Consider the following 26,803-nt stretch of genomic DNA (forward strand, 5'->3'; position numbering starts at 1 on the left):
AGGTGAAGTGGCGGAGGACGAGTGGAACCTGCTGTACGTGGCCGTGACGAGAGCCAAGACCTCCCTGGTCATCTCCAAGAGCATCAGCTACATCCTCACTCTGGCTGGGGTACGAACCACGACCATAAAGATAGCCCAGATATTGAAATATGAGAAAAATAAACAGTGTAAACAAAGATGCAGATGAGGGTCTGTATGCCATATTATATTATATATATATATATATATATATATATATATATATATATATATATATATATATATATATATATATATTAGGGGTGTAATTCCCTAATATATATAAGGGTCACATACAGTATTCAGGTCACATACAGTATTTTGTGTGTGTGTAATATATATATATATATTACTGTCCCGTCTCTTGGGTCTTTGGAAGGACCAGATGAGGTCAGAGGAGTTTGATAGTATTTTCTGAGGATGGCCAGATAATGTTGATATTTAAACGTAAGAAAAATTTAATGAAAAAATAACAATGTACGAAATTGAGAAGTTTGGACTTGGTTTAGTTTCACAACTGCAATAAATATTTTGTTATTACAGAGAGGTCACACGTTCAGTCTGGTCCAGTCGGCTGACAGCCGAAGTCTATTGTAGTGCTGTTCCGGTGCAGGAGAAATCGGTCCCAGCTTAGTAATAATATTTTCAATTTGTAGGGGCGCTTTATATTTGTGGAACAAGTCTCAAGGCGCTACAGTGTAGAAGAACATAAAAACTAGTAAGAGTAAAAAGAACATAAAATAAGTAGGGCTAAAACTAGTAAAAGAGTAAAAAGAACAGGAAATGTGAAGGGCTAAAACTAAAACAGCCCTATTTAACATGGAGAAGTTCCCCTTCTTTGCAGGGCTATAACTTTTTAAATTGTATTGCTAAATTGACATTACCATGGCCCATTCAAAGTCCTATATCTATTGTTCAGGGTGTAGCAACGTTATACTTTTTCATTCACATATTCATACTAAAATACGGTCTAAAGTATAAGTATGTTTTTATCGTTTTCTGCAGCTTTCTCCAGAACGTGATTTATAGCCCTAAATGCATTATATTGATGATTGTATACGGTTTGATAGCAATCGGCGCGAGATAAAAAATTTCAACTGCACGTACTTCTAGAAGTTACTACGTATGATCTGATGTTGATCGGATGGGCGGGGGGTCGTTTATAATTCCGTGGGCAACGTTATATCATTCATCTAGTGTGGGTGATATGATCATTAGAGCAGTTAGTATAGAAGACATTAAAAAATAACGCTGAAACTCACCGTAGCTTCCTCTCGCCGTTGGGAGATGAGCGTGGAACAGAATTTTTTCTATTATGGGATGTAGAAATACCTGATCCATTTCCAGGTTGTATAATAGTATATACGTCCAAATCATGTTGTTTATCGAGTTATTGGCAACGGATCGCTATCCATTGTGTCGAGATCGAGTCCCGGGACCTATAGCGAGTGATCGGACCAAATTGAAATGAGCACCAGCTTCCACTTCCTGTTTCTTCCCTGGGCGATCAGGCCGATCGGCCACCAGATGGCGCTCTTGAACCGTTAGAGAGTTGATAGGGGCTCACCAGTACATCTCATGTCTCCGGGGGAGAAATATGATTTCGATCACAGATTTTTGAAATATTGATATCAAAGACGCTGTCCAGCGTCAACGGCAGAATGAACATGGCGGGGAATGACGTGTTCCAGCGTCAATGGCGATTAAAGGGTTCAAATGTGTTTTGAGGCCCTTTTTTAAAAGGTCTGTGGTGTTCTCAGATGGTCAGGGAGAGCATTCCACAGACTGGGAGCGGAGTTTGGTCCTCGGGCGCTGGAGGAGGTTTGCCTGGCCGGAGCGGAAGTGTCGTGAGGAGGATTGAGGGGTGATCAGTTCTTTAGGGTAGTGTTGTCGCGTGAGTGCTTTGTGACTAGACTTTATGATCGGATCTGCAAGCTTTGTTTGGCCGTATCGAGGACGAACGTTCCGTACAAGACTTTGTCCCAGTCTGCCTTTTGTTCTTTGTTGATTTAGATCGCCTGCTGAGTCGTCTGAATTCGCCGTCCTCGTAGTCGTTTTGGGACTTCGGTCTTTGGCCCAGAAGAAGAAGAAGAATCATATTTTCTTTTGAGAAAGGAATCAATATGTTTTTAATGACACTACAAGCGAGGGCGGTGAGAGATTGAGGCGCATGCTGGCTGACCCCTCCGGATAGCCATTTCTGTTGACTCAGCCTTTCTCTCTCTCTCCCTCTCTCTCTTTCGTTCTTTCTCTCTTGTTCTTTCTCTATTTATATCTCTCTCTCTCTCTCAATTCAATTTAACTTAATTTCAAAGTCTTTATTGACATGGGAAACATTGCCAAAGCCGGTGTTAAAACAATCTCTCTCTCTCTCTCCCCCCCCCTCTCCTTGTGATGAACGAGAAATGAATGTGATAATATAATGCAGGGGTGTAATATTCTGTTACAATATCTAGAAGATTCTGGGGTCAATTTGCGGCCGAGCTCTCAAGACACAGCGCATTGGTAGGTTTTACGTCCAATTAAACGCATCCACCTCACAAAAGATTGATAGGATTAATTTTTTTTAACAGCTAAATGACCCGTTAACAGGCCACAGGGTTACTTGTGTTGTACCAAATTATATCTACTTTATCAGCTTCACATTTACCAATAACGATTTTGGTAAACGGCTAATATCAACAGGCTGATATAAAGATGTAGATAACAGGCTGATGTATAAAGTTTTAGATAACAGGCTGATGTATAAAGATGTAGATAACAGTCAGATATATAAAGATGCTCACGTATCGGATGGCTGATGTATAAAGATGAAGACAACAGTCAGATCTATAAAGATGTAGGTAACAGTCAGATCTATAAAGATGCAGGTAACAGTCAGATCTATAAAGATGCAGGTAACAGTCAGATCTATAAAGATGCAGGTAACAGTCGGATCTATAAAGATGCAGGTAACAGTCAGATCTATAAAGATGCAGGTAACAGTCAGATCTATAAAGATGCAGGTAACAGTCAGATCTATAAAGATGCAGGTAACAGTCAGATCTATAAAGATGCAGGTAACAGTCAGATCTATAAAGATGTAGATAACAGTCAGATCTATAAAGATGCAGGTAACAGTCAGATCTATAAAGCATAGCTGTCAACACGCACGGTTTTACCGGGATTCTCCTGTTTTTCGACCCTCTGCACGGCCTCTTTACGGCGCACAGATTGGTACGTATTTTTTTACAAAATGGGTGCAATTCTCCTCCGTGACGACAGGTGGCAGCAGTGTAGATTAGACCGTTATCACAGGAAGTCAGACCGGGAGACGGTTGCGAGCCGAAGAAGAATAAGAACAGAACAGCGAGCGGATTTGCTCAGAGCTCAGGGGAGAGACTGATGCGGCACCGAGGGTGTCAAATCAACTTAGCCAGTGTCTCTTGATTGCCCACTCTGTGGCTTTTGTCTCTGGAACAAAGGGTTTGCAAATCTTCTGTGGATAAAACAATACAAAGTTACTGTGTATGTGATGCAGGAATGTGTAAATGTCTTGGTGAACAGCCGTTTGCTCTGCGCCTCGGCGTCCCCCTCCTTCACTCTGACGCCCAATTTCCTGAATGCGATTTATAAATAATAATTGATCCGTTTTAAAAGTTGTCGTGAATTGTCATGGTATGACAAATACAGTTACTGGTAACTCGCAGGCATTGCAGAGATATTGAGGAAAAACACAAAATCGCATTGGCTTTTTTTCTATCTCACATTTCTCTGTAGACACACACTGTTCCAAAATGATATTCCCACTGCTAAATTAATGACCATAGGTATTTTTTTATAGCTTTAACGAGTTGTAGTATTAATATGTAGCCTACAGTGATGAAGGTATAAAGACACTATGGTAATACATTGATTGATTGCTTTTATAGTTTCACAAACACATCAAGACAAATCACAAACACAAAGAAATAAAAAGAACAATAGTATGTTGCCAGACACTGTCACATCAATGAACAAACATACACCATGTCATATGCTTTACACTAAGGACGCAAGGGGCTGATTCTCTGACATATATACACACATTACATATATACACATACACATATATATATAAACTAAAAGGAGAAAACCTTCAAAGGAAAGAAGGGACCGCACACTCCACAGGACTCGTTTTTGCTTATTTATTGTTTGCACAACGCGTTTCGCTGTCGCTTCCTCAGGTGCTATGCAGCAGGTGTCATCAATGATCATCATTATGTATAGCATGCTCCACCCCACATCGTAATACATCAAGCCCATTGGCTACTCAATTATCACATTTAATTTGATGATTTTGCAGGATGTAATGCATACAACTCTTAGTATAAAAATGATGCATAGAGACCACATATATACATACTCATTTTTGAAAATTATCTAATACAAAATGAGAGAAGTGACAAATCTTAACATATCAAGCCCATTGGCTACTCAATTATCACATTAAATTTTATCATTTTGTAGGATACATATCACTTTTATGTATAGAAATGCCTAGATACCACATACATACACAGACTCATTTTTGAAAATTATATATAATAAAGCAATATGAGAGAAGTGACAAATACCTAGGTCATTAGACCTGATAAACAGTTTAAAACAGACTTAAAACCACACCCATATAGGTTACACAGAACGGATAGTGGTTACAAAAATGGATTCAGCTCGAGGGATTCATTTAGACCATAGGTGTCAAACTCACGGCCCGCGGGCCAAATCCGGCCCGCCACGTCATTTGATGTGGCCCCCCAAGAGCTCAGGTAAAAAAAAAAAAAAAAAATTTTTTTTACATTAATATTGGGATAAAAAATAGCAGTGTTAAAATAATTGTGGGTTAATGCGTTAATAAAGCTTTAACTTTGACAGCCTTAGTTATTACACATTCTTACACATACAATATGTTGAACATCTGAGGTAACAAAGGAAAAAAGCCAAAAGCACTTACTCCTCAGACATTCTTTGACAATTTTACAGCCCAAAATACAAAAAAGATCCAGGCGGAATAGGTAACAAAGGGTTGAAGAAATATTGTCTGAACTGTCAGATGCAAACTGGCTGTGTGACATAACCGAGCATCTCGCTCAATTGAATAAGAAGCTGTAGGGACGCAAACAAGTCCCACCCAAAACTTGACCAATATAGTTGTGAACTGAGACAACCCTTATTTTGTTATTTTTGAGTACAGTTACAGTTGTGTGTTCATGCAGACACATAATAGCAATTTCATTACGAATTGAAAATGGGGGACCCTGATGTAAACAAGTCGAAAGTCTTTCTCTGGTCTGCATCCCCTTAACAATTGTGTGTATTGAGCTGTACTGTACTGTACCCATTCTGCAATCTGTTAATAAAGTTAATTAAACTATCTTCCATTAGTTGGATGTATGGCCTCTGCAAGGTTGTGTGCAGCCATTTGTTTTTGTAACATCTGCTACATCTGTCCCACGTGTTCTTTGCAGCTCAGTTGTTAGTTCTGCCCCTCTTGACTGTGACAAAAAGGTTTTGAACAAACTTAATGTCATAGCTTGTATTTGATGATATTCTTCTTTGTTATTTACTTGAATGGTTTGATCATTGATTGGTGGAGTAATATGGGGTTCTGATAAACTAAAATTATTTGTTAAAATAACATAAGCTAACATATATTTTTACATTTATGCAAATGAATATGCAATATGTATAACTTGAATAAGTAATAAATACAGAAACACCATGTTTAACTATATGTAAATGTGTAGCTACATTTATTTTACATTACATTAACATTTATACGGTCTTTGGCCCTTTGAGGGCAACCATAATGCTGATGTGGCCCTCTGTGAAAATGAGTTTGACACCCCTGATTTAGACCATGGGGTTCCACAGAATTCAAAGTAAAAATCCAGTACGCTTCCCTTTGTAAGAGAAGCTTTACTATATTACCGCCCCTCGGTGGTAGGGTGACTCTTTCGATTCCAATGAACCTTAGAGAGGCTGTGGAACCATGATCTCTCTCCTTATAGTGTCTCGCAATGGCATAATCCATATTGTTGTTCCTAATGGCTGCCTTGTGTTCTGCTATTCGCACCTTCAAACACATATATATATATATATATATACATACACCAGCGCCGCCAATAGATAAAAAAAATTAACTAATCAATCTCACAATTTTCTGTAATCAATCTAGATTAATCTAGATTAAAAACAGCATTTTTCTACATAAAACCGAAGCTTGTAACAGATATTTACTTGAGTAAAATCATGGAATTAATGTAAAATCAACACAAAGAAAGTATATTTAGATTCAAAGACTATTTTAATAGCTTTCTTTGAATACAGTTTCTCTCCTGTGAAATACAAATGTTCAACAAAACCATAATTTACATAGCATTTACACTCTAAGTAGGAAAAGTTGACCCTACAACGAATGGCTGGGTACATACAGGTTTTGACCAGCAGATGGCAGCGACGAGGCAGCTCCATTGGGAGGGGGCGGGGCCGGGTGGGAGGGGGCGGGCTGAGCGTGGCGCGGGGGGTAACTGAACTTCCTGTTGTGTGCAGGAGTACATGCTGCAGTGTGAGATGCCCTCCTCCTCGCTGCCGAAGGAGCCACCAAGCTGCTGCATCAGAGAGTGTCGCAACTCCATCCTGCCTGACTCCGCCTTCACCATGTGCAAGAGGACCATCCGATACGTGAGCATGCGTGCTGCACACACACACACACACACACACACATACATACATACAGACACACATACAGACACACGCACACATACAGACACACGCACACACACATACATACAGACACACACACACACATACAGACACACGCATACATACACACGCACACACGCATACATACAGACACACACACATACAGACACACACAGACACACACACACACATAGACACACGCACACACACACATACAGACACACATACACACACACCTTGTGTGAAGCCTCTATGCTCCCATCAACAGGTCAGTGCACAAAGTAATCATTTCTCCCGTCCCCCAATGTAGTCGTTATGCCAATTCCCTTCCTGCCCGTTGCATGCATCGGTCTGGGGAGGGTGTAGACTACCACATGCTGCCCTACTGTCAGTCTGGGGAGGGTGTAGACTACCACATGCTGCCCTACTGTTGGCCTGGGGAGGGTGTAGACTACCACATGCTGCCCTACTGTTGGCCTGGGGAGGGTGTAGACTACCACATGCTGCCCTACTGTTGGCCTGGGGAGGGTGTAGACTACCACATGCTGCCCTACTGTCAGTCTGGGGAGGGTGTAGACTACCACATGCTGCCCTACTGTTGGCCTGGGGAGGGTGTAGACTACCACATGCTGCCCTACTGTTGGCCTGGGGAGGGTGTAGACTACCACATGCTGCCCTACTGTTGGCCTGGGGAGGGTGTAGACTACCACATGCTGCCCTACTGTTGGCCTGGGGAGGGTGTAGACTACCACATGCTGCCCTACTGTTGGCCTGGGGAGGGTGTAGACTACCACATGCTGCCCTACTGTTGGTCTGGGGAGGGTGTAGACTACCACATGCTGCCCTACTGTTGGTCTGGGGAGGGTGTAGACTACCACATGCTTTCCTACTGTAGGCCTGGGGAGGGTGTAGACTACCACATGCTGCCCTACTGTTGGTCTGGGGATGGTGTAGACTACCACATGCTGCCCTACTGTTGGCCTGGGGAGGGTGTAGACTACCACATGCTGCCCTACTGTTGGCCTGGGGAGGGTGTAGACTACCACATGCTGCCCTACTGTTGGTCTGGGGAGGGTGTAGACTACCACATGCTGCCCTACTGTTGGTCTAGGGAGGGTGTAGACTACCACATGCTGCCCTACTGTTGGCTTGGGGAGGGTGTAGACTACCACATGCTGCCCTACTGTTGGCCTGGGGAGGGTGTAGACTACCACATGCTGCCCTACTGTTGGTCTGGGGAGGGTGTAGGGTGTAGACTACCACATGCTGCCCTACTGTAGGCCTGGGGAGGGTGTAGACTACCACATGCTGCCCTACTGTAGGCCTGGGGAGGGTGTAGACTACATGCTACCCTACTGTTGGTCTGGGGAGGGTGTAGACTACCACATGCTGCCCTACTGTTGGTCTGGGGAGGGTGTAGACTACCACATGCTGCCCTACTGTTGGTCTGGGGAGGGTGTAGACTACCACATGCTGCCCTACTGTTGGTCTGGGGAGGGTGTAGACTACCACATGCTGCCCTACTGTTGGTCTGGGGAGGGTGTAGACTACCACATGCTTCCCTACTGTTGGCCTGGGGAGGGTGTAGACTACCACATGCCTCCTCCGATACAGCGAGTGACCATGGTGACCAATATACTGGGGTCTGTTTTTAAATGTACTTCCCCAATTTGAGCACTTGGCGCAGAACAAAATGTGCAAATGTCCGTATGTCTCTCTCCCTCTCTTTCTTTCTCTCTATTTCTTTCTCGTTCTTTCTTTCTCTATTTATCTCTCTCTCTCTCTCAATTCAATTTAACTTAATTTCAAAGTCTTTATTGACATGGGAAACATTGCCAAAGCCAGTGTTAAAATCAAATCAAATCAAATTTATTTATAAGGCCCAACAACACACGTTAATGTCCCCATGGGCCGTACAGGTCTTCTTTAAACAAGTCAAGAAGAAAACATAACAATAAGTCAAGGACACCATAAGGTCCAACAAATTTAAAATAAATGCAAATAAATGATAAAAAAATAAAACAATCTCTTTCTCTCTCTCTCTATCCCCCCCCCCCCCCCCCCCCCCCCTCTAGGTGGACAGAGTGGAACCGGGGGGGCCTCTGTGTGAGCGGTGTGTGTGGCAGCGCATCGGTGCCACCGCATACCTGCTGACCGATAAGATGTTCTCCCTGCCGGAGACGCAGGAGCAGATGGACCTGCCCGTCAGCTGTGAGATGCTGCTCGGACTCTTCTAACACACAGACAGACACACAGACAGACACACACACAGACACACACGATTAGTCTCTGTCCATGACGAAAGAGCGCTCCGTGATATGTCTATGGACTATGATTGAGCCTTTAACCCTGGTGGTTTAACTTTTAATATGACGACCAGCAAACAGTGACGCAGTGTTCAAACCGCTCAGTGACGGGAGACGCAGCGATTCTCGATTCAATACACGCATGGATTTGATTATAGGTTTTGCCGTTTTGCGTTACTCTTACCATTTCACTGCGGTGGACGGTCAGTTTAATAATAGGTCTCAGAAGAAAATAAATCACCTTTTTTTGGGGGGATTTTGTGAATCGATTTTGAACCCGGTGGAAGATGGGAGTCGCGATTCTTCCGTGAATGGATTGGGTTGATCCAGGAGGGACAGTGAGATGATACTGTGACACATGTCCTCTTGAGGAGACCTGCCTTATTACTGTAGTCAAGGGCAGATGCTGTTGATTTGCTGATGGAGCGTATCGACCATAATGCAGCTGTGAAGCAGCCGTCTGTACAAGTGTCCCTCATTATGTGTGTATTGTTCTGCTGTCCACGTGTCCCTCATGTGTATGTGTGTATTGTTCTTCTGTCCACGTGTCCCTCATGTGTATGTGTGTATTGTTCTTCTGTCCACGTGTCCCTCATGCGTATGTGTGTATTGTTCTGCGAGATAATTAGAATCTCGCTTTCCAACCTTTTTAAGTTCCTTTTTACTGTAAAAAATAATATTTTAACGTTATTTTTTATCATCAACAAATAAAATAACTTGTTTCAATAAAAAAAAAATTAACACACTGGTCAGATTTAGTTATTTTCTTTGGGGGGGGGTTGAACTGCATTTGTAGCGTATGTGACAGTGGCTCAGGAGGTAGAGCGGTCGCCTGGTAATCAGAAGGCTCCCGGTTTGATTCCCACTCCTCCCGGGCAGCGTGTCGAAGTGTACTTGAGCGAGACACTTAACCCCTAACTGCTCCCGATGAGCAGGCTGGAACCTTGCATCATTCACCAGTGTGTGAATGTATGTGTGAATGGGTGAAGTGAGGAACACATTTTTTTAAGCGCTTTGGATAAAAGTGATATATAAATGCAATCCATTTACCAAAGACGTTGAATATATGAAGAGGAAAGACGATCACTGAGAACTCAACACGTCATTCACCTCATTAGAGTGAGAAAATGTGAGGAACAAAATTGTAAAGCGATTTGGATAAATGCGCTCTATAAATGCACCATTTACCATTTATAAGGGCACCGCCGTGTGAACAATATTTATTATTTAATAAATGATGTATTATTTAAAAATGTATTGTGGTCATGACTCCCTAGTCTCTCCAGTAAGAGTGTATCCACAACAGAAAACCACCCACGCCAAGAAATGGAAGTCCAGCTGCAAAAAAGATTCTCTGGGCTCACTCACTCAAAGCGTCACATCCGCACAGACTCCATGCCTGTGACACAGTGTCCTGTCCTATGTGACCACCCTGTTCACCGTACAATGGACTCACTGTCACTAGGAGTAGCTGTACTAAATTCCAGTTACTTCTTCCTGTACAATTTGTCCATTGATTATCATAATTCAAATTGAAACGTGACAAAAGTCATTACCATGTCTATTGTCTATATTATATATATATATATATATATATTTTTTTTTTTGACTCCGTGACACAACCTTGTTGGCTGACCGGGGTTCGAGACTAGATGCGTTAAAATAAAAAAATTACTTGCAAATACTATCTGGCTCACGTCTGCTTACCATTCCAACTATGTAATCACAATTCACAATTGTTTAGTCTGGCGGCCAGTGAACCAGCCGCCTGCCGGATTCCAACCCTATAGGCCTTTCACACCGGCCGGAGCCGGTTCCCGAACGTAATCTTGAACGGGCCGGCGCGTTCACACCGGGAATAATTGGTTTGGAACATGAAAAATCTGTGCTCAGTGTTTTCTTAGAGGGCCGAACTAAAGCCTCCGTCATGTTCTGAACCAATTATTCCCGTGTGAACGCGCCGGCCCGTTCGCGATTACGTTCGGGAACCGGCTCCGGCACGGAGTGAAAAGCCTAATAGAGCATCGAATGGAATGACTTCTGATAAAAGCCAAGGGACCGGAGAGCAGGCGGTAGGGGCCAAGACGTGGGGTAGGAGGAGGGTTTGGTTGATTGAATGATTGATTGATTGAAAACGTTATTAACAGATTGCAGAATGGGTACAATACAGTACGGCTCAATACACACAACTGCTAAGAGGAGATGCAGAGCAGAAAAAGACTTTCGTCTTGTCCCCCATTTTCAATTCATCAAGCCGGTTAGGATTGAGGAGGGTAAGAGGAATGAGGAGGAGGGGAAGAGGAATGCGTAGGAGGGGTTAGGAGGAATGAGGAGGAGGGGAAGGAGGAATGAGTAGGAGGTAGGGATGTCCGATATTATCGGCCGATATTGGCATTCAAATGTGATATCGGAAATTATCGGTATCTGTTTAAAAAAAGAGAATTTAAATGTTTTCTTTTTACATTTATTTAACCTTTATTTACCCAGGCAAGCAAGTAAGAACAAATTCTTATTTTATTTGTCAAAAGTATGCATAATGTTGTGTTAATTCCACGACAAGAGATATGTAACGTTAATTACCTGAAATTAATCAGTTTTTTTGGGGGGGGGGGGGCCCTGCATATATCGGTTGATATCGGTATCGGAAATTAAGAGTTGGACAATATCGGGATATCTGTAAAAAAGCCAATATCGAACATCCCTAGTAGGAGGGGTAGGATGGTTGGAGGAATGAGTAGGAGGGTAAGAGGAATGAGGAGGAGGGGTTAGGAGGAATGGGTAGGAGGAGGAGGGGTTAGCAGGAGGGTAGACTGAAGAGCACTGAGGTGAGATCTGCGACTCCTGTGACTTGTCAGTTGGTGCCCGACAGCTCTGGTATTCTAAACATCCTTCTCTCCTGCAGATACAGTATAATAAGGGTACAAACACGAGTAATCATAGCTGGCTGTGCTGTCTTAACGCCACATTAATAATTTACACCGTTTTATTAGCTGGGATATATACTTGAGGAAGAAGTCTTTATTCGTAGCGGTCATCGTGGTCATGCAGTGACGCACACATGCAATGGGCGACACATAGGAACACACACAGACACGCATCTTTTTTTTTGTCGCCGATGACATTTCTTCTCTGCACCTGACCCATCCTGGCCTGGGTACCTGGCAACACTGAAACCTGTTCCCCAAGTAGGAATCGAACCCAGAACCTTCTTGCTGTGAGGCAACAATGTTAACCACTACACCACCGTGCTGTGAGACAGTGTTAACCACTACACCACCGTGCTGTGAGGAGATTGTTAACCACTACACCACGTACTGTGAGGAGACAGTGTTAACCACTACACCACCGTGCTGTGAAGAGACAGTGTTAACCACTACACCACCGTGCTGTGAGGAGTGTTAACCACTACACATGCTGTGAGGAGACGGTGTTAACCACTACACCACCGTGCTGTGAGGAGACAGTGTTAACCACTACACCACAGCGCTGTGAGGAGACAGTGTTAACCACTACACCACCGTGCTGTGAGGAGACAGTGTTAACCACTACACCACAACGCTGTGAGGAGACAGTGTTAACCACTACACCACAACGCTGTGAGGAGACAGTGTTAACCACTACACCACATGCTGTGAGGAGACAGTGTTAACCACTACACCACAACGCTGTGAGGAGACAGTGTTAACCACTACACCACATGCTGTGAGGAGACAGTGTTAACCACTACACCACAGCGCTGTGAGGAGACAGTGTTAACCACTACACCACCATGCTGTGAGGAGACAGTGTTAACCACCACACCACGTGCTGTGAGACAGTGTTAACCACTACACCGTGCTGTGAGAAGACAGTGTTAACCACTACACCACCGTGCTGTGAGACAGTGTTAACCACTACACCACCGTGCTGTGAGGAGACAGTTAACCACTACACCACGTGCTGTGAGGAGACAGTGTTAACCACTACACCACCGTGCTGTGAGGAGACAGTGTTAACCACTACACCACCGTGCTGTGAGGAGACAGTGTTAACCACTACACATGCTGTGAGGAGACTGTTAACCACTACACCACCGTGCTGTGAGGAGACAGTGTTAACCACTACACCATGCTGTGAGGAGACAGTGTTAACCACTACACCATGCTGTGAGGAGACAGTGTTAACCACTACACCACGTGCTGTGAGGAGACAGTGTTAACCACTACACCACCGTGCTGTGAGGAGACAGTGTTAACCACTACACCACCGTGCTGTGAGGAGACAGTGTTAACCACTACACATGCTGTGAGGAGACAGTGTTAACCACTACACCAACGTGCTGTGAGGAGACAGTGTTAACCACTACACCACAGCGCTGTGAGGAGACAGTGTTAACCACTACACCACGTGCTGTGAGGAGACAGTGTTAACCACTACACCACAGCGCTGTGAGGAGACAGTGTTAACCACTACACCACAACGCTGTGAGGAGACAGTGTTAACCACTACACCACTGTGCTGTGAGGAGACAGTGTTAACCACTACACCACCGTGCTGTGAGGAGACAGTGTTAACCACTACACCACAACGCTGTGAGGAGACAGTGTTAACCACTACACCACATGCTGTGAGGAGACAGTGTTAACCACTACACCACAGCGCTGTGAGACAGTGTTAACCACTACACCACAACGCTGTGAGGAGACAGTGTTAACCACTACACCACTGTGCTGTGAGGAGACAGTGTTAACCACTACACCACCGTGCTGTGAGGAGACAGTGTTAACCACTACACCACCGTGCTGTGAGGAGACAGTGTTAACCACTACACCACAACGCTGTGAGGAGACAGTGTTAACCACTACACCACATGCTGTGAGGAGACAGTGTTAACCACTACACCACATGCTGTGAGGAGACAGTGTTAACCACTACACCACAGCGCTGTGAGGAGACAGTGTTAACCACTACACCACCGTGCTGTGAGGAGACAGTGTTAACCACTACACCACCGTGCTGTGAGGAGACAGTGTTAACCGCTACACCATGCTGTGAGGAGACAGTTTTAACCACTACACCACCGTGCTGTGAGGAGGCAGTGTTAACCACTACACCACCGTGCTGTGAGGCGACAGTGTTAACCACTACACCACCGTGCTGTGAGGAGACCGTGTTAACCACTACACCACCGTACTGTGAGGAGACAGTGTTAACCACTACACCACCGTGCTGTGAGGAGACAGTGTTAACCACTACACCACCGTGCTGTGAGGAGACTGTTAACCACTACACCACCGTACTGTGAGGAGATAGTGTTAACCACTACACCACTGTGCTGTGAGGAGACAGTGTTAACCACTACACCACCGTGCTGTGAGGAGACAGTGTTAACCACTACACATGCTGTGAGGAGACAGTGTTAACCACTACACCACCGTGCTGTGAGGAGACAGTGTTAACCACTACACCACAGCGCTGTGAGGAGACAGTGTTAACCACTACACCACGTGCTGTGAGGAGACAGTGTTAACCACTACACCACAGCGCTGTGAGGAGACAGTGTTAACCACTACACCACAACGCTGTGAGGAGACAGTGTTAACCACTACACCACTGTGCTGTGAGGAGACAGTGTTAACCACTACACCACCGTGCTGTGAGGAGACAGTGTTAACCACTACACCACAACGCTGTGAGGAGACAGTGTTAACCACTACACCACATGCTGTGAGGAGACAGTGTTAACCACTACACCACAGCGCTGTGAGACAGTGTTAACCACTACACCACAACGCTGTGAGGAGACAGTGTTAACCACTACACCACTGTGCTGTGAGGAGACAGTGTTAACCACTACACCACCGTGCTGTGAGGAGACAGTGTTAACCACTACACCACTGTGCTGTGAGGAGACAGTGTTAACCACTACACCACAACGCTGTGAGGAGACAGTGTTAACCACTACACCACATGCTGTGAGGAGACAGTGTTAACCACTACACCACATGCTGTGAGGAGACAGTGTTAACCACTACACCACAGCGCTGTGAGGAGACAGTGTTAACCACTACACCACCGTGCTGTGAGGAGACAGTGTTAACCACTACACCACCGTGCTGTGAGGAGACAGTGTTAACCGCTACACCATGCTGTGAGGAGACAGTTTTAACCACTACACCACCGTGCTGTGAGGAGACAGTGTTAACCACTACACCACCGTGCTGTGAGGCGACAGTGTTAACCACTACACCACCGTGCTGTGAGGAGACCGTGTTAACCACTACACCACCGTGCTGTGAGGAGACAGTGTTAACCACTACACCACCGTGCTGTGAGGAGACAGTGTTAACCACTACACCACCGTGCTGTGAGGAGACTGTTAACCACTACACCACCGTGCTGTGAGGAGATAGTGTTAACCACTACACCACGTGCTGTGAGGAGACTGTTAACCACTACACCACGTGCTGTGAGGACAGTGTTAACCACTACACCACCGTGCTGTGAAGCGACAGTGTTAACCACTACACCACCGTGCTGTGAGGCGACAGTGTTAACCACTACAACACCGTGCTGTGAGGAGACAGTGTTAACCACTACACCACCGTGCTGTGAGGAGACAGTGTTAACCACTACACCACCGTGCTGTGAGGAGACAGTGTTAACCACTACACCACCGTGCTGTGAGGAGACTGTTAACCACTACACCACCGTGCTGTGAGGAGACAGTGTTAACCACTACACCACCGTGCTGTGAGGAGACAGTGTTAACCACTACACCACCGTGCTGTGAGGAGACAGTGTTAACCACTACACCACCGTGCTGTGAGGAGACTGTTAACCACTACACCACCGTGCTGTGAGGAGACAGTGTTAACCACTATACCACAGCGCTGTGAGGAGACTGTTAACCACTACACCACGTGCTGTGAGGAGACAGTGTTAACCACTAGTTTCAAGTTTCTTTAATAGTTGTCATACAGAAGTACAGAATACTTTCATACAAAATGCTTCTTACTGTTACGCTCCAGAGACTGTGCTAGACAAGATAGTATCAAATAACATAGTATAGCATGTAATTTAGAAGAAGAAAATGAGGTCACAGTGTTCGGTATAGACATATGTACAATGTTCTGAGTTACCATATAATATACAATACTATGCAGTGTACTAATGTACAGTACTATATAGTGCAAAGCAGAAATGGGATGAGGTACAATTTAGGTACAATTTACAGTAAGGTGTACGAGTTGTAGTGCAATCCTTCATCAATAAATATAAAGTGTGGGGAGTGGGTGCTACAGTGTGTTTGTTTAAAGTGGGTGTGTGCTATAAAGTGTGTGGAGTGGGTGCTACAGTGCGTTTGTTTAAAGTGAGTGTGTGCGTGTGGATGTGTGTGCTATGTACGTTTGGTGGTTGTTGTTGTGTAGTGTTCATTGTTCGTTTAGCAGCCTGATGGCTACTACACCACAGCGCTGTGAGGAGACTTAACCACTACACCACTGTGCATAGTAGATAGTAGTATACATATTAGCATAGAAGTACTAATATAGGTATAGTACATAGTAAAGACTATTAACATAGTAGGTGGTAGTATAGACATATTAGCATAATAGGTAGTAGTATACAGTACATAATAAATTAGTCAAATACGTTTTTTTCTTTTTTAATTAAGTTGTCTCAATATCAATATTGGATAAAAAAACATTCACTAAAATCAGACGTAATAAAAAATAAAATATTTACAAATGTATAAAAATTGATCAAACTGTTTTAACATATCCACCTGTGGAATCATCTGTCCCGGGGGAGTTTGGGTGATCCTAGGTTAGAGGATAAAGACCAGTGGCTGGAAGGCTACCAGTTAAATCCTGTTTTGACCGTATTCATCCTAGTAGAAATGCCCTTGTGCAAAACACTTAAAGGAACACGCCAACATCATTGGAAATGCACTTTCTCTTCTCCAGAGTCGGACAAAAAGATGGATACCAATTTCCTCTCTGTGTGAGTTCAGTGGAAAGCTATCCGGCTGCAAGCTAGCCTAGCTTAGCACAAATGAATGGAAGCGGATACGGACCGCTAGCCTAGTTTAAGTCAATTCAAGTCATTTATTTATAAAGCACGTTTAAGAACTCAAGAGCCAACCAAAGTGCTGTACAATCAAAGCATAAAATGTCATAATACAAATTACAAAAACAAACAAAAAAAAGGCACAGCAGGACAAGACAGTACATTCAGAGAATAGGACAACAGTAGGCCAACACACGGATAGGGAAGCACAAAGTACAATATAGCACACAGGGGACAGAGGAGCACAAGAAGAGATACAAGGGGGAGGGGAGTGTGTGAGTTAGGGTGTGGGAAAATCAGGGTTTATTGAAGGCTAGGGAGTAAATGTGGGGTTTTAGTCAGGCCTTAAATGTCTGTGACAATAAAATAATCTGAAATCTTACCGGTTTGGATGAGTATAACCAGGCCTTGTAGTGGAGTGTCTAAAAACAGATACCCAGTCGTTCTCTGCTTACTGTACAGAATACTACACATCACGCTGGAACGTGCAACAGATACATTTATATAAGTTCCAGCTTGGCCTCAATGCCTTCCAACATACTCACATGGCATATTCATATATTAGAAAGGATAATTCAACGATATAAAGGCTTTTTCTCACAAAACAACAACAGAAAATGCACATTCAAATTTGTATGGACTAACCACGCGTTATAACATGGCATTATTATAACAGGTCGTCAACCAATAAGAACAGGCGTTAATATATTTGTTCCGAGGATATGGGGGGTGGAGGGTCCTCACCTCTCGACAGTCTCTGTCTGAGAGGACATCCCTGCAGACCTCCAGCAGAACACACCTGTTGATCCCAATCAATGGCTAACCTGGTGAAACCTGGAGATATCCCAATAACCTGAGATGAGAAGAAGCCCCTTTCTTTCCTAAAGCGTCACTGGTTTCTGTGGGCCGTCAGCTCAGGAAGCAGGATGCACCGTGGAGGTCCCGGCAGCGGGAGAGTCTGTCTCTGGATCCTCGCCTGCTCCTCTCGCTCACAGTAATGTCACACTTTCTTTCCTTCTATAGTCCTCTATCGCTGCCATGGCAACGGGGGGGGGGGGGGGGGGGGCACTAGGGTGCGGCTGGGCCGGGCGGGGCGTCAGTCATCGCGGGAGTCACCATGGCTACCTGTTCCTCCACAGTGGAGTGTGGGTCGGCGCTCCGTGACTTGTTGCTAGAGAGAGAGAGAGAGGGGAGAGAGTCATTATGCCAATTCCTAGTCGTTGTGCGCATTGCCCCACTGTCGGTCTGGGGAGGGTGTAGACTACCACATGCTGCCCCACTGTCGGTCTGGGGAGGGTGTAGACTACCACATGCTGCCCCACTGTCGGTCTGGGGAGGGTGTAGACTACCACATGCTGCCCTACTGTCGGTCTGGGGAGGGTGTGTAGACTATCACATGCTGCCCTACTGTCGGTCTGGGGAGGGTGTAGAGTAGACTATCACATGCCTCCTCCGATACATGTGGAGTCGCCAGCCGCTTCTTTTCACCCGACAGCGAGGACTTTCACTGGTAGAACGTAACGCGTGCGGAGGTTCACACTATTTCCCCCAGAAACCCCTCCCTGCTGAACAGGCGCCCCGACCAACCTGTAGGAGTTGCTGTTTGCTACTTTATACCAAGTTTTGAGTTTTAGCACTCTAGTTTTTGGATTAGGGAGAGAGTTGTTTGTTCTCACTAATATTGTTGGACTTAAAACCACAGGAGTAACATGTATGACTTCTTAAATCAGGGGTGTAGTTCCCCCTTTAAAGAGTAAACTCGGAAGGCCCCCCCAGGCCGTCAGGGTGCTCAATGACTCTATGTAACATCAACCCATCCATTTTCACTCATTGCACACACTAACTTTAAACATTCACTTTAGACACTTTAACACTACAGCATATTTTACTTATTTATAAAAGAGATTTGCACTACATCCATACCTCATTTTTGCATTTAGCATTTATTTAAAGTTTGCGTTTTTGTACCTCATTGTCTGCATTTCTGTACCTCATTGCCTGCATTTTTACTTCATTGTACTTTAGTTTGTATATTGTATATTTGTATAGTGTTGGGACTTTATTCCTCCTTTACTTACTTTTTTTTACTGCAGCACATTATCAGGGGCTCATACAGAACCAAGCATTTCACTCTAATGTACTTTATACGTGACAAATAAAACAGAACTTAAACCAGGACACCAGCCAATGCAGTGGAAATGGACAGATTTCGTATCTTATCAACCTAACCTGCCTAAACCTCGACATACCACACCACACACCACACCCCACAACACCACATACTACCACACCACACACTACACCACGCCACACCCCACCACACCTACCGTTGCCACAGTCGAAAGCCAATCAACAGCAAAGCAATGAAGACCACCGGCAGTATTCCTCCTACAGCTGACGTTCAGAGAACACAAAGAGAGAAGCGGCAAAAAAGAAAACCACCATCACAGAGGAAAATACCCACTGCACGCGTGCGGCTCTCGTCTTCCTCCAGAGCAGGCTTCCTATTGAGGCCCTGTACTGCTAGGTTTCTGAATGTTTTATACTCGTACTATTATACCTGCATATAACCCATATAACTCTGTATGATAGCATGTACAATAGTGCTGTATACCGTATATATATATTTATGTATTTATATTTACCATATATATACATTATGTCTGAATATACCTGCATATAATCCATGATATAACTCTGTATGATAGCATGTACAATAGTGCTGTATATACATTTATATATTTATATTTACCCCATATACTGTATATATATCCATATCTGTCTGAATATACCTGCATATAATCCTTCTATATACCTACTTATACACCTGCATATAACCCATATAACTCTGTGTGATAGCATGTACAATAATGCTGTATATATACCGTATATATATATTTATATTTACCACATATACTGTATATATATATACATATCTGTCTGAATATACCTGCATATAATCCTTCTATATACCTAATTATACACCTGCATATAACCCATGATATAACTCGGTATGATAGCATTTACAATAGTGCTGTATACCGTATATATATATTTATATATTTACCACATATACTGTATATATATCCATATTATGTCTGAATATACCTGCATATAATCCTTCTATATACCTACTACTTATACACCTGCATATAACCAATATAACTCTGTATGATAGCATGTCTTTAGTGTGTCAAAGATAAGAAAATAATGAAAAAATATAAGAGAAACTGTTGTTATATTGCACAGAACATTTAGTTTTATATGAATGCACAGAGCATTTATGCTAATATTGTTCCAGTTATTCTAAAATGTCAGCCAAATCAGTAAACGCTCATATGGTGTGACTGTCCCGCGAACATTTCACAAAGTTTGATTTTGAATAAAAACAAGAAAAGTAATATGATGAAAAAGATATATGAAAAACTGTATGACGAGAATACATTTTAATCTAATCTAAAAGTTGAAGCGGGCGATAGATGAATAGAGGAAAGACATACAAAGACAAATACACTCAGCAAGGTAATGCATCATAATAAATGGACACGCCGAAAGTTGACTTGACATATCAGCACGGCATAGACTATCTCTCACAACACCACAAAAGACAGAACAAGACGTAAACAAAACAAATACAACACACATAGGCCAAGTATTGGATTGTTCACATAAAAAGATAAATATCCTTAATCAATAGTGTCACCAAAGATGTTCAGGTTTGGAAAATCTGAGGGGAGTGAGGGATTTTAGATGCCCCGCGTGTGAGAGGGAAGAGGAGGAGGTGGTTGGAGATGGTGGTCTAGTGGTGGGAGGGGAGGTGCTGGAGGAGGTGAAGCAGTTTCGCTATCTGGGAGATGTGATGGACTGTGAGGCGGGAGTGGAAAGGGTGGTGAGGGCGTGGAGGAAGTGGCGGGAAATTAGTAGGCTACTGTTGAATCGAAACATAGATGTAAAGATCAGAGGAAGGATATATGAAGCATGTGTGAGATCAGTTGTCCTGTATGGTTCAGAAACGTGGGCAATGAAAAAAAGGGTGATGGTGGTGCTGTGATCGGAAGATGTCGAGGTATGCGGCGGGAGTCAGATGGCAGGACGGGAGGACCAGTGCCGAGGTGGATGAGATCTGTGGTGTCAGGGAAATTGCTTTCAAGGTGAGATATGGACACCTCAGGTGGTTTTGGACATGTGAGAAGATCGGAGGAGGGGGGGATGTTGAGAGGGGTGGAGAAGATGATTGTGGAGAGGGAGACCGAAGCAGACGTGGAGGGGATGTGTGGAGAATGACGGATCTGGAGATAAATGTAGACATGGCACAAAACCGTGCCCAGTGGCGTGGAGTCATCGCCCGTCCAACCTCACTGTAGTGGGAAAATAGGGACGTAAAACGAAGATGATGATGAATGATGATGATGATGAATGATGATGATGATGATGATCCTGTCTTCTGCTAAAGATACATGCCCAACGTGCGCGCACATTGCTATGTAAAAAAAGTCTAAAAACACAACAGTTTCGATAGTCCAAGCAATAAGCAGAGGTTAGGAGTTAAAAAGTGAATATGGTGATTCAGGTCAGAATTAGGTTACTGATAAACTACCGTGTTTGAGTAGCGGGAGGATATTAAGTGTCTCGGCTGAGCAGGAAGAGCAGGGAGACGATGGCAAGCTGCCAAGATCAGGCAAACGACTGCCAGCATCAGTCAGCAGTGTGTCGAAAACAAAACAGTGAGATTTCAAAGAGGGAACTACTTAGGAACAGAAAAACAAGTCAATCAGGCAACAATCCTATGTGTGGAGGGAAACAGTGAAGTATTAGTAGTTGAACTACTTAGAAACAGAAAAACAAGTCAATCAGGCAACAATCCTATGTGTGGAGTGAAAGACAGTGAAGTATTAGTAGTTGAACTACTTAGAAACAGAAAAACTAGTCAATCAGGCAACAATCCTATGTGTGGAGTGAAAGACAGTGAAGTATTAGTAGTTGAACTACTTAGAAACAGAAAAACAAGTCAATCAGGCAACAATCCTACGTGTTATTATGGAAAAATATCTTACATTCCTAGTGTAATATTCCTTTACTCCATTTACGATAAACCAGCTTACTGGGCATAAATTCTCTAGCGTACAGACAGCATGTTTTGAACCACTTTAACGACCAATTCTCTCATAACAAAATATCTTAGGCTCTGCTGGGACCAGATGCAGCTTATCAGTGTTCATCCCACGCTGTTATGAGAACTACCGGACTTTTCTTCCTACAGTATTATGCAAAACCTTGATTTATTTACTATAAGGCTGAAAGTATCCTTGGCCTCTGGGCTCATTTCACAGATTGTCTTCCGCTCTCTGTATCGAACTGAGACTCATCGAATAAACTGTCTTTTTTCCCCCTATCCATCGACTCTATCTCAATTTTTCTTAAGTTCACCGGACTTGGTAAAATAATTTTCCACAACAGTGTCGAGTAAAACACTGTGAAGTATTAGTAGTTGAACTGATGAAGACATCTTTACCGGGGCCTACGGCGTCCGCACCGCGACTCCCTGATCGACTGTCGAAAGGCACCATCTCTGTAGGTGAGAAACTGCTGCTGCCGCTGGCGGACATCCCAAACGTTGGATCTGTCCCTTCGGCCGTTGTCACAGGTGCTACTTCAACAGAGGGGAGAGAAAGAGAGAGCGGGCGAGGTTTGGATTTCTTTGTCCGTCGATTATATACTTTTTTTTTTTATATCTTTTTCCCCCTCCTTTTTTCCGATTTTTCTCCCATCCCACTGTTAGTCGTTATGCCAATTCCCAACCCCCTTCCTGGTTGTTGCGCACTTTCCCCTACTGTTGGTCCGAGAGGCCGGAGACTGTCACATGCTTTCCTCCGACGCATGTGCAGCCAGCCGGCAGCCAGCCTGGCCGCCAAGATTCTCACTGAGTGTAACGTGTGGGAGGCCGCACTACCTCTCTCCAGATCCTACCCTCGCTGAGCAGGCGCCCCGACCGAACTGTAGGGGTCGCTGTCCACAACGCCCAGGACCCACCCGCCAGCTTTCCCCACCCCCTAATACTGCCAATTGTATTAGTGTGAACGGCCAGCCAAGCTGGTGACAACGCCGGGAGCTGGATTCGAACACGCGAACCCAGCGTCTCCAGCGTTGGTGTCACGAACGCAATCTCCGCTATGCCACCTGACCGCCCGATTATATACTTTTAAGAGCCGTTAATGGAGAGCTGGAGAAAAATATGTAGGGTATATTTTCACAAGTGAATAAACAAACTCTGGTCCCTGGAACTCCGCTTGAAGCTAGAAAGCTATACCTGAAAAACGAATACTGTATTTCACTGCTGTTGTTCACAAAGACAGGGCCCACAATACTGTTCTATAATAATAATATTCTACGAGGGCGGCTGGGTAGCGCAGCGGACTAGGCGTCTGCCTACCACCACAGAGACACTGGTATTGAATCCAGCTGTCAGCGGTACCTCCGGCTTGGTAGTTGGTCGGTCGTCCATACTAACACAATTGGCAGTGTTTTTTTTTTATCCACTTTTTCTCCCATTTTCTATTTTTCTCCCATCCCAATTTTCATATCGTCCAATTCAACCCTCCCCTGTCTTCGAACGTTGTTTCTTGCCTCCCACAAGCCGGCTGCAATGTGGACTAAGTCATACATAGCACGAGTCCCCTCCGATACTCGAGGTAACAGCCGTCGCATCTTTTCACCTGCGCGGCTCTATCTTTCAGCGTCGGGGGTCTGGGCTTTGGAGGGGGCCCGCCCCCGTCGCTTCTTGATTCTACTGCGCAGGCGCACCAACCGACCTGTAGGAGTCGCTGTCCACAACGCCCGATCCCCACCCTTCAGTTTCCCTCCCCGTAATACGGCCAATGTGTATTACTGTGGACGACCAGCTAATCTGAAAGCAATGTGGAGAGCGGGGCTCGAACAGGAAGCATCCTGTTCGAGCCTAGTCTCCAGCATTCGTTGCGAGCGCTTTGCCCACTGCGCCACGTAGCCGCCACCACAATTGGCAGTGTTAGCGGGTGGGAAGCCGGTGGGGTGTGTATCCTGGTCGTTGTAAACAGCGACTCCTACAGGTCGGTCGGGGCGCCTGCTCAGCGAGGAAGGGAACTAGGGGAAGTAGTGTGATCCTCCCACATGTTCCCCCAGTGAGAGTCCTCGCTGTCAGGTGAAAAGAAGCGGCTGGCTGACTCCACATGTATCGGAGGAGACATGTGGAGACATGTGGATCTATCAACCCTCCCTAGACCGGCAAGTGGGGGGCAAATGCGCGCAATGACCAGGAAGGGAATTGGCATAACGACTAAATTGGGATGGCAGAAAAATACAGAAAAAAGGGGGAGAAAAAGTAGATAAAAAAAAATAAACATATTCTACACTGTGCACCTTTAATGTGTGTTAGCAACGTGGAGGTGTGTTGGAAGCAGGAGACATACCCTTTGTCTGAGCGTGAGCACTGGAGAGTGGACTAGCGGCAGTGGTTGGCAGTGGAGCGCTGGGCAGTGGACTGTGTCGCTCTGTTGGCCCAGAAGTCCACACATGGGGACTGCGGGTGGTGGGGCCTGTCGGGGCAGGAGAGGAGAGGGGCTTTTTACTCTGATTACAAAACACCACTGAGACAATTCATTACCATTTAGACCAGGGTCTCGTTAAAGGAACACAGCAACATTATGGGAAATGCGTTTACCGTCTTCTCCAGAGTCAGAGTTCAGTAGAAAGATATCCGGCTGCACGTTAGCCTCGCTTAGCACAAATGAATGGAAGCGGATATGGACCAGCTAGCCTAGCTGTTGGCCAAAAACCCTTCTCCCGGAGTTTTAAGCTAGGCTAGTGGTCCGTATCCGCTTCCATTCATTTGTGCATGTTAACCTAGCTTAGCACAAATTAATGGACACGGATGGGGACCAGCTAGCATAGCTGTTGGCCAAAAACACCTTTCCTGGAGTTTTAAAGGTCCCATGCATTGCTATTCCTTGCACTATTTGGGCAACTTTACACAATTCCTGTGAGTCTATGGAACACATCTGTAAAAGAAAAATTCAAAAAAATGCATTGTTTTATATTTTTTATCAAGTACTCAAAAGCAACATTTTCAAGATTCAAGATTTCAGAGAGAGAGAGAGGGAGAGGGAGAGAGAGAGGGACACAGAGCATAAAGTTATCTCTCCACTGCTTCCCCACGCAGTCCAGGTTGTGTGTGTAAATGCGTGTGTACCACTGCTTCCCTGCGCGGTCCAGGTCGTGTGTGTAAATGCGTGTGTGCCACTACTTCCCTGCGCGGTCCAGGTTGTGTGTGTAAATGCGTGTGTGCCACTGCTTCCCTGCGCGGTCCAGGTCGTGTGTGTAAATGCGTGTGTGCCACTACTTCCCTGCGCGGTCCAGGTTGTGTGTGTAAATGCGTGTGTGCCACTGGTTCCCTGCGCGGTCCAGGTTGTGTGTGTAAATTAGGGATGTGCATCTCCTCACTGAGGCCGATGCGATGCGCATCTCGATACGGTGCCAACGATACGATACATTAACGATACATTTGAAGCACCGGGCGATGCGATACGATTCACCCCCTGTTGAGATACGATACGATACGATTCGATACGATTTGATTCAACATAATGCGATTCGGGGCGATACGATGCGATTCAACACGATGCAAAATAATGATACAATTTTATGGTATGACAGAGGATTTGGTTGTATTCCTTATATGCAGCTTATATTATTATTAAAAATAAAATAATCTACTGTAAGACAATTTATATAAAAACTCTTGGGTGCCTAAGAAGACTTTTGCATAAACTGTCTTTTCTATCCACTTTAGCTAAAAACACACACACAATGTATATACACACTACTGTGAGACAATAATAATCATACACAAAGGGATAATGGCTTATAGCAGACTTAAATGATTTTATAATATTTCAGATAATGAAATTAAATGTTTATCATCAACTATCCAATTAGTATTTATATTGTAACGTTTGGCCACGTTAAATCATTGAACAGAGAGAGAGAGAGAGAGAGAGAGAGAGGAGAGAGAGAGAGAGAGAGAGAGAGAGAGAGAGAGAGAGAGAGAGAGAGAGAGAGAGAGAGAGAGAGAGAGAGAGAGAGAGCCCGTCTGAGTCGCGTAGTTGATGATGTCACACACTAGGCTAGGATCGGATGTCGACAGAACACACGGAGCCTGGATAGCCTGCTGCATGAAGCGATATAAAGAAACCAATAGCCAATAAATGTGAAGTTATCTTTGAACCTGTTGTCAAGCGTCTTCAATATACCCCCCCCCCCCCCCTCCTCACTAATGGAACTGGTGTTGCATTAGTTAGTTAGTTAGACACTGTAGTTTAGTTTAGCGTTAGCTGAACGGCTAACTGGCGTTAGCCAGAGGAAGCCCAATTCTATTCATGTCCTCGACTTCCACTGTTTGTTGTTGTTAACTGTGACGCGGCTCTCGCCTTCTGTATTAGTAGTATAGTATCAGCTGTGTGCAGTCACAGTGCACTGCTGACAGAAGTGGATGAGAGGAAATTATATTAATGCATCGGTTTTGACCGACGCAAAGACGCTACAACAAGATGCATCGCGAGTTCAACCTGAGTTCTAGCCGGTGCGCACGTATTCCACCGGTGCACGCGCATCGTGAACGTGTATGCCGGCGCACCGATGCAAATCGATGAATCGTCACATCACTAGTGTAAATG

At 44.6% G+C, this 26,803-nt stretch overlaps 2 protein-coding genes across 8 annotated transcripts in view; one reads left to right on the forward strand and one right to left on the reverse strand.

The window, feature by feature from the left end:
- Positions 1-9,765, forward strand: part of fbxo18 (F-box DNA helicase 1) — an 85,654-nt gene extending 75,889 nt beyond the window's left edge. For both annotated transcript variants that reach the window (XM_084330145.1, XM_084330146.1), the window contains 3 exons: positions 3-109; positions 6,589-6,720; positions 8,817-9,765. In XM_084330145.1, the coding sequence (XP_084186271.1) occupies positions 3-109; positions 6,589-6,720; positions 8,817-8,978 (401 nt within the window). In that variant the 3' untranslated portion in view covers positions 8,979-9,765. The remainder of the gene's footprint in view (positions 1-2; positions 110-6,588; positions 6,721-8,816) is intronic.
- Positions 9,766-18,154: 8,389 nt separating this feature from the next.
- Positions 18,155-26,803, reverse strand: part of il15ra (interleukin 15 receptor subunit alpha) — a 53,872-nt gene continuing 45,223 nt past the window's right edge. For 4 of the 6 annotated variants that reach the window (XM_084330162.1, XM_084330165.1, XM_084330163.1 and 1 more), the window contains 4 exons: positions 24,542-24,667; positions 22,609-22,746; positions 19,424-19,490; positions 18,155-18,267 (listed from right to left, as the gene is read on the reverse strand). In XM_084330162.1, the coding sequence (XP_084186288.1) occupies positions 18,165-18,267; positions 19,424-19,490; positions 22,609-22,746; positions 24,542-24,667 (434 nt within the window). In that variant the 3' untranslated portion in view covers positions 18,155-18,164. Of the gene's footprint in view, positions 18,268-19,423; positions 19,491-20,399; positions 21,455-22,608; positions 22,747-24,541; positions 24,668-26,803 lie in introns of those variants that run through there. The other 2 variants (XM_084330161.1, XM_084330164.1) reach the window with 2 other exon arrangements.

This window comes from Notolepis coatsorum, assembly GCF_963971535.1.
Source record: "Notolepis coatsorum genome assembly, chromosome: 15".
In the NCBI taxonomy this organism is placed as follows: domain Eukaryota; kingdom Metazoa; phylum Chordata; class Actinopteri; order Aulopiformes; family Paralepididae; genus Notolepis; species Notolepis coatsorum.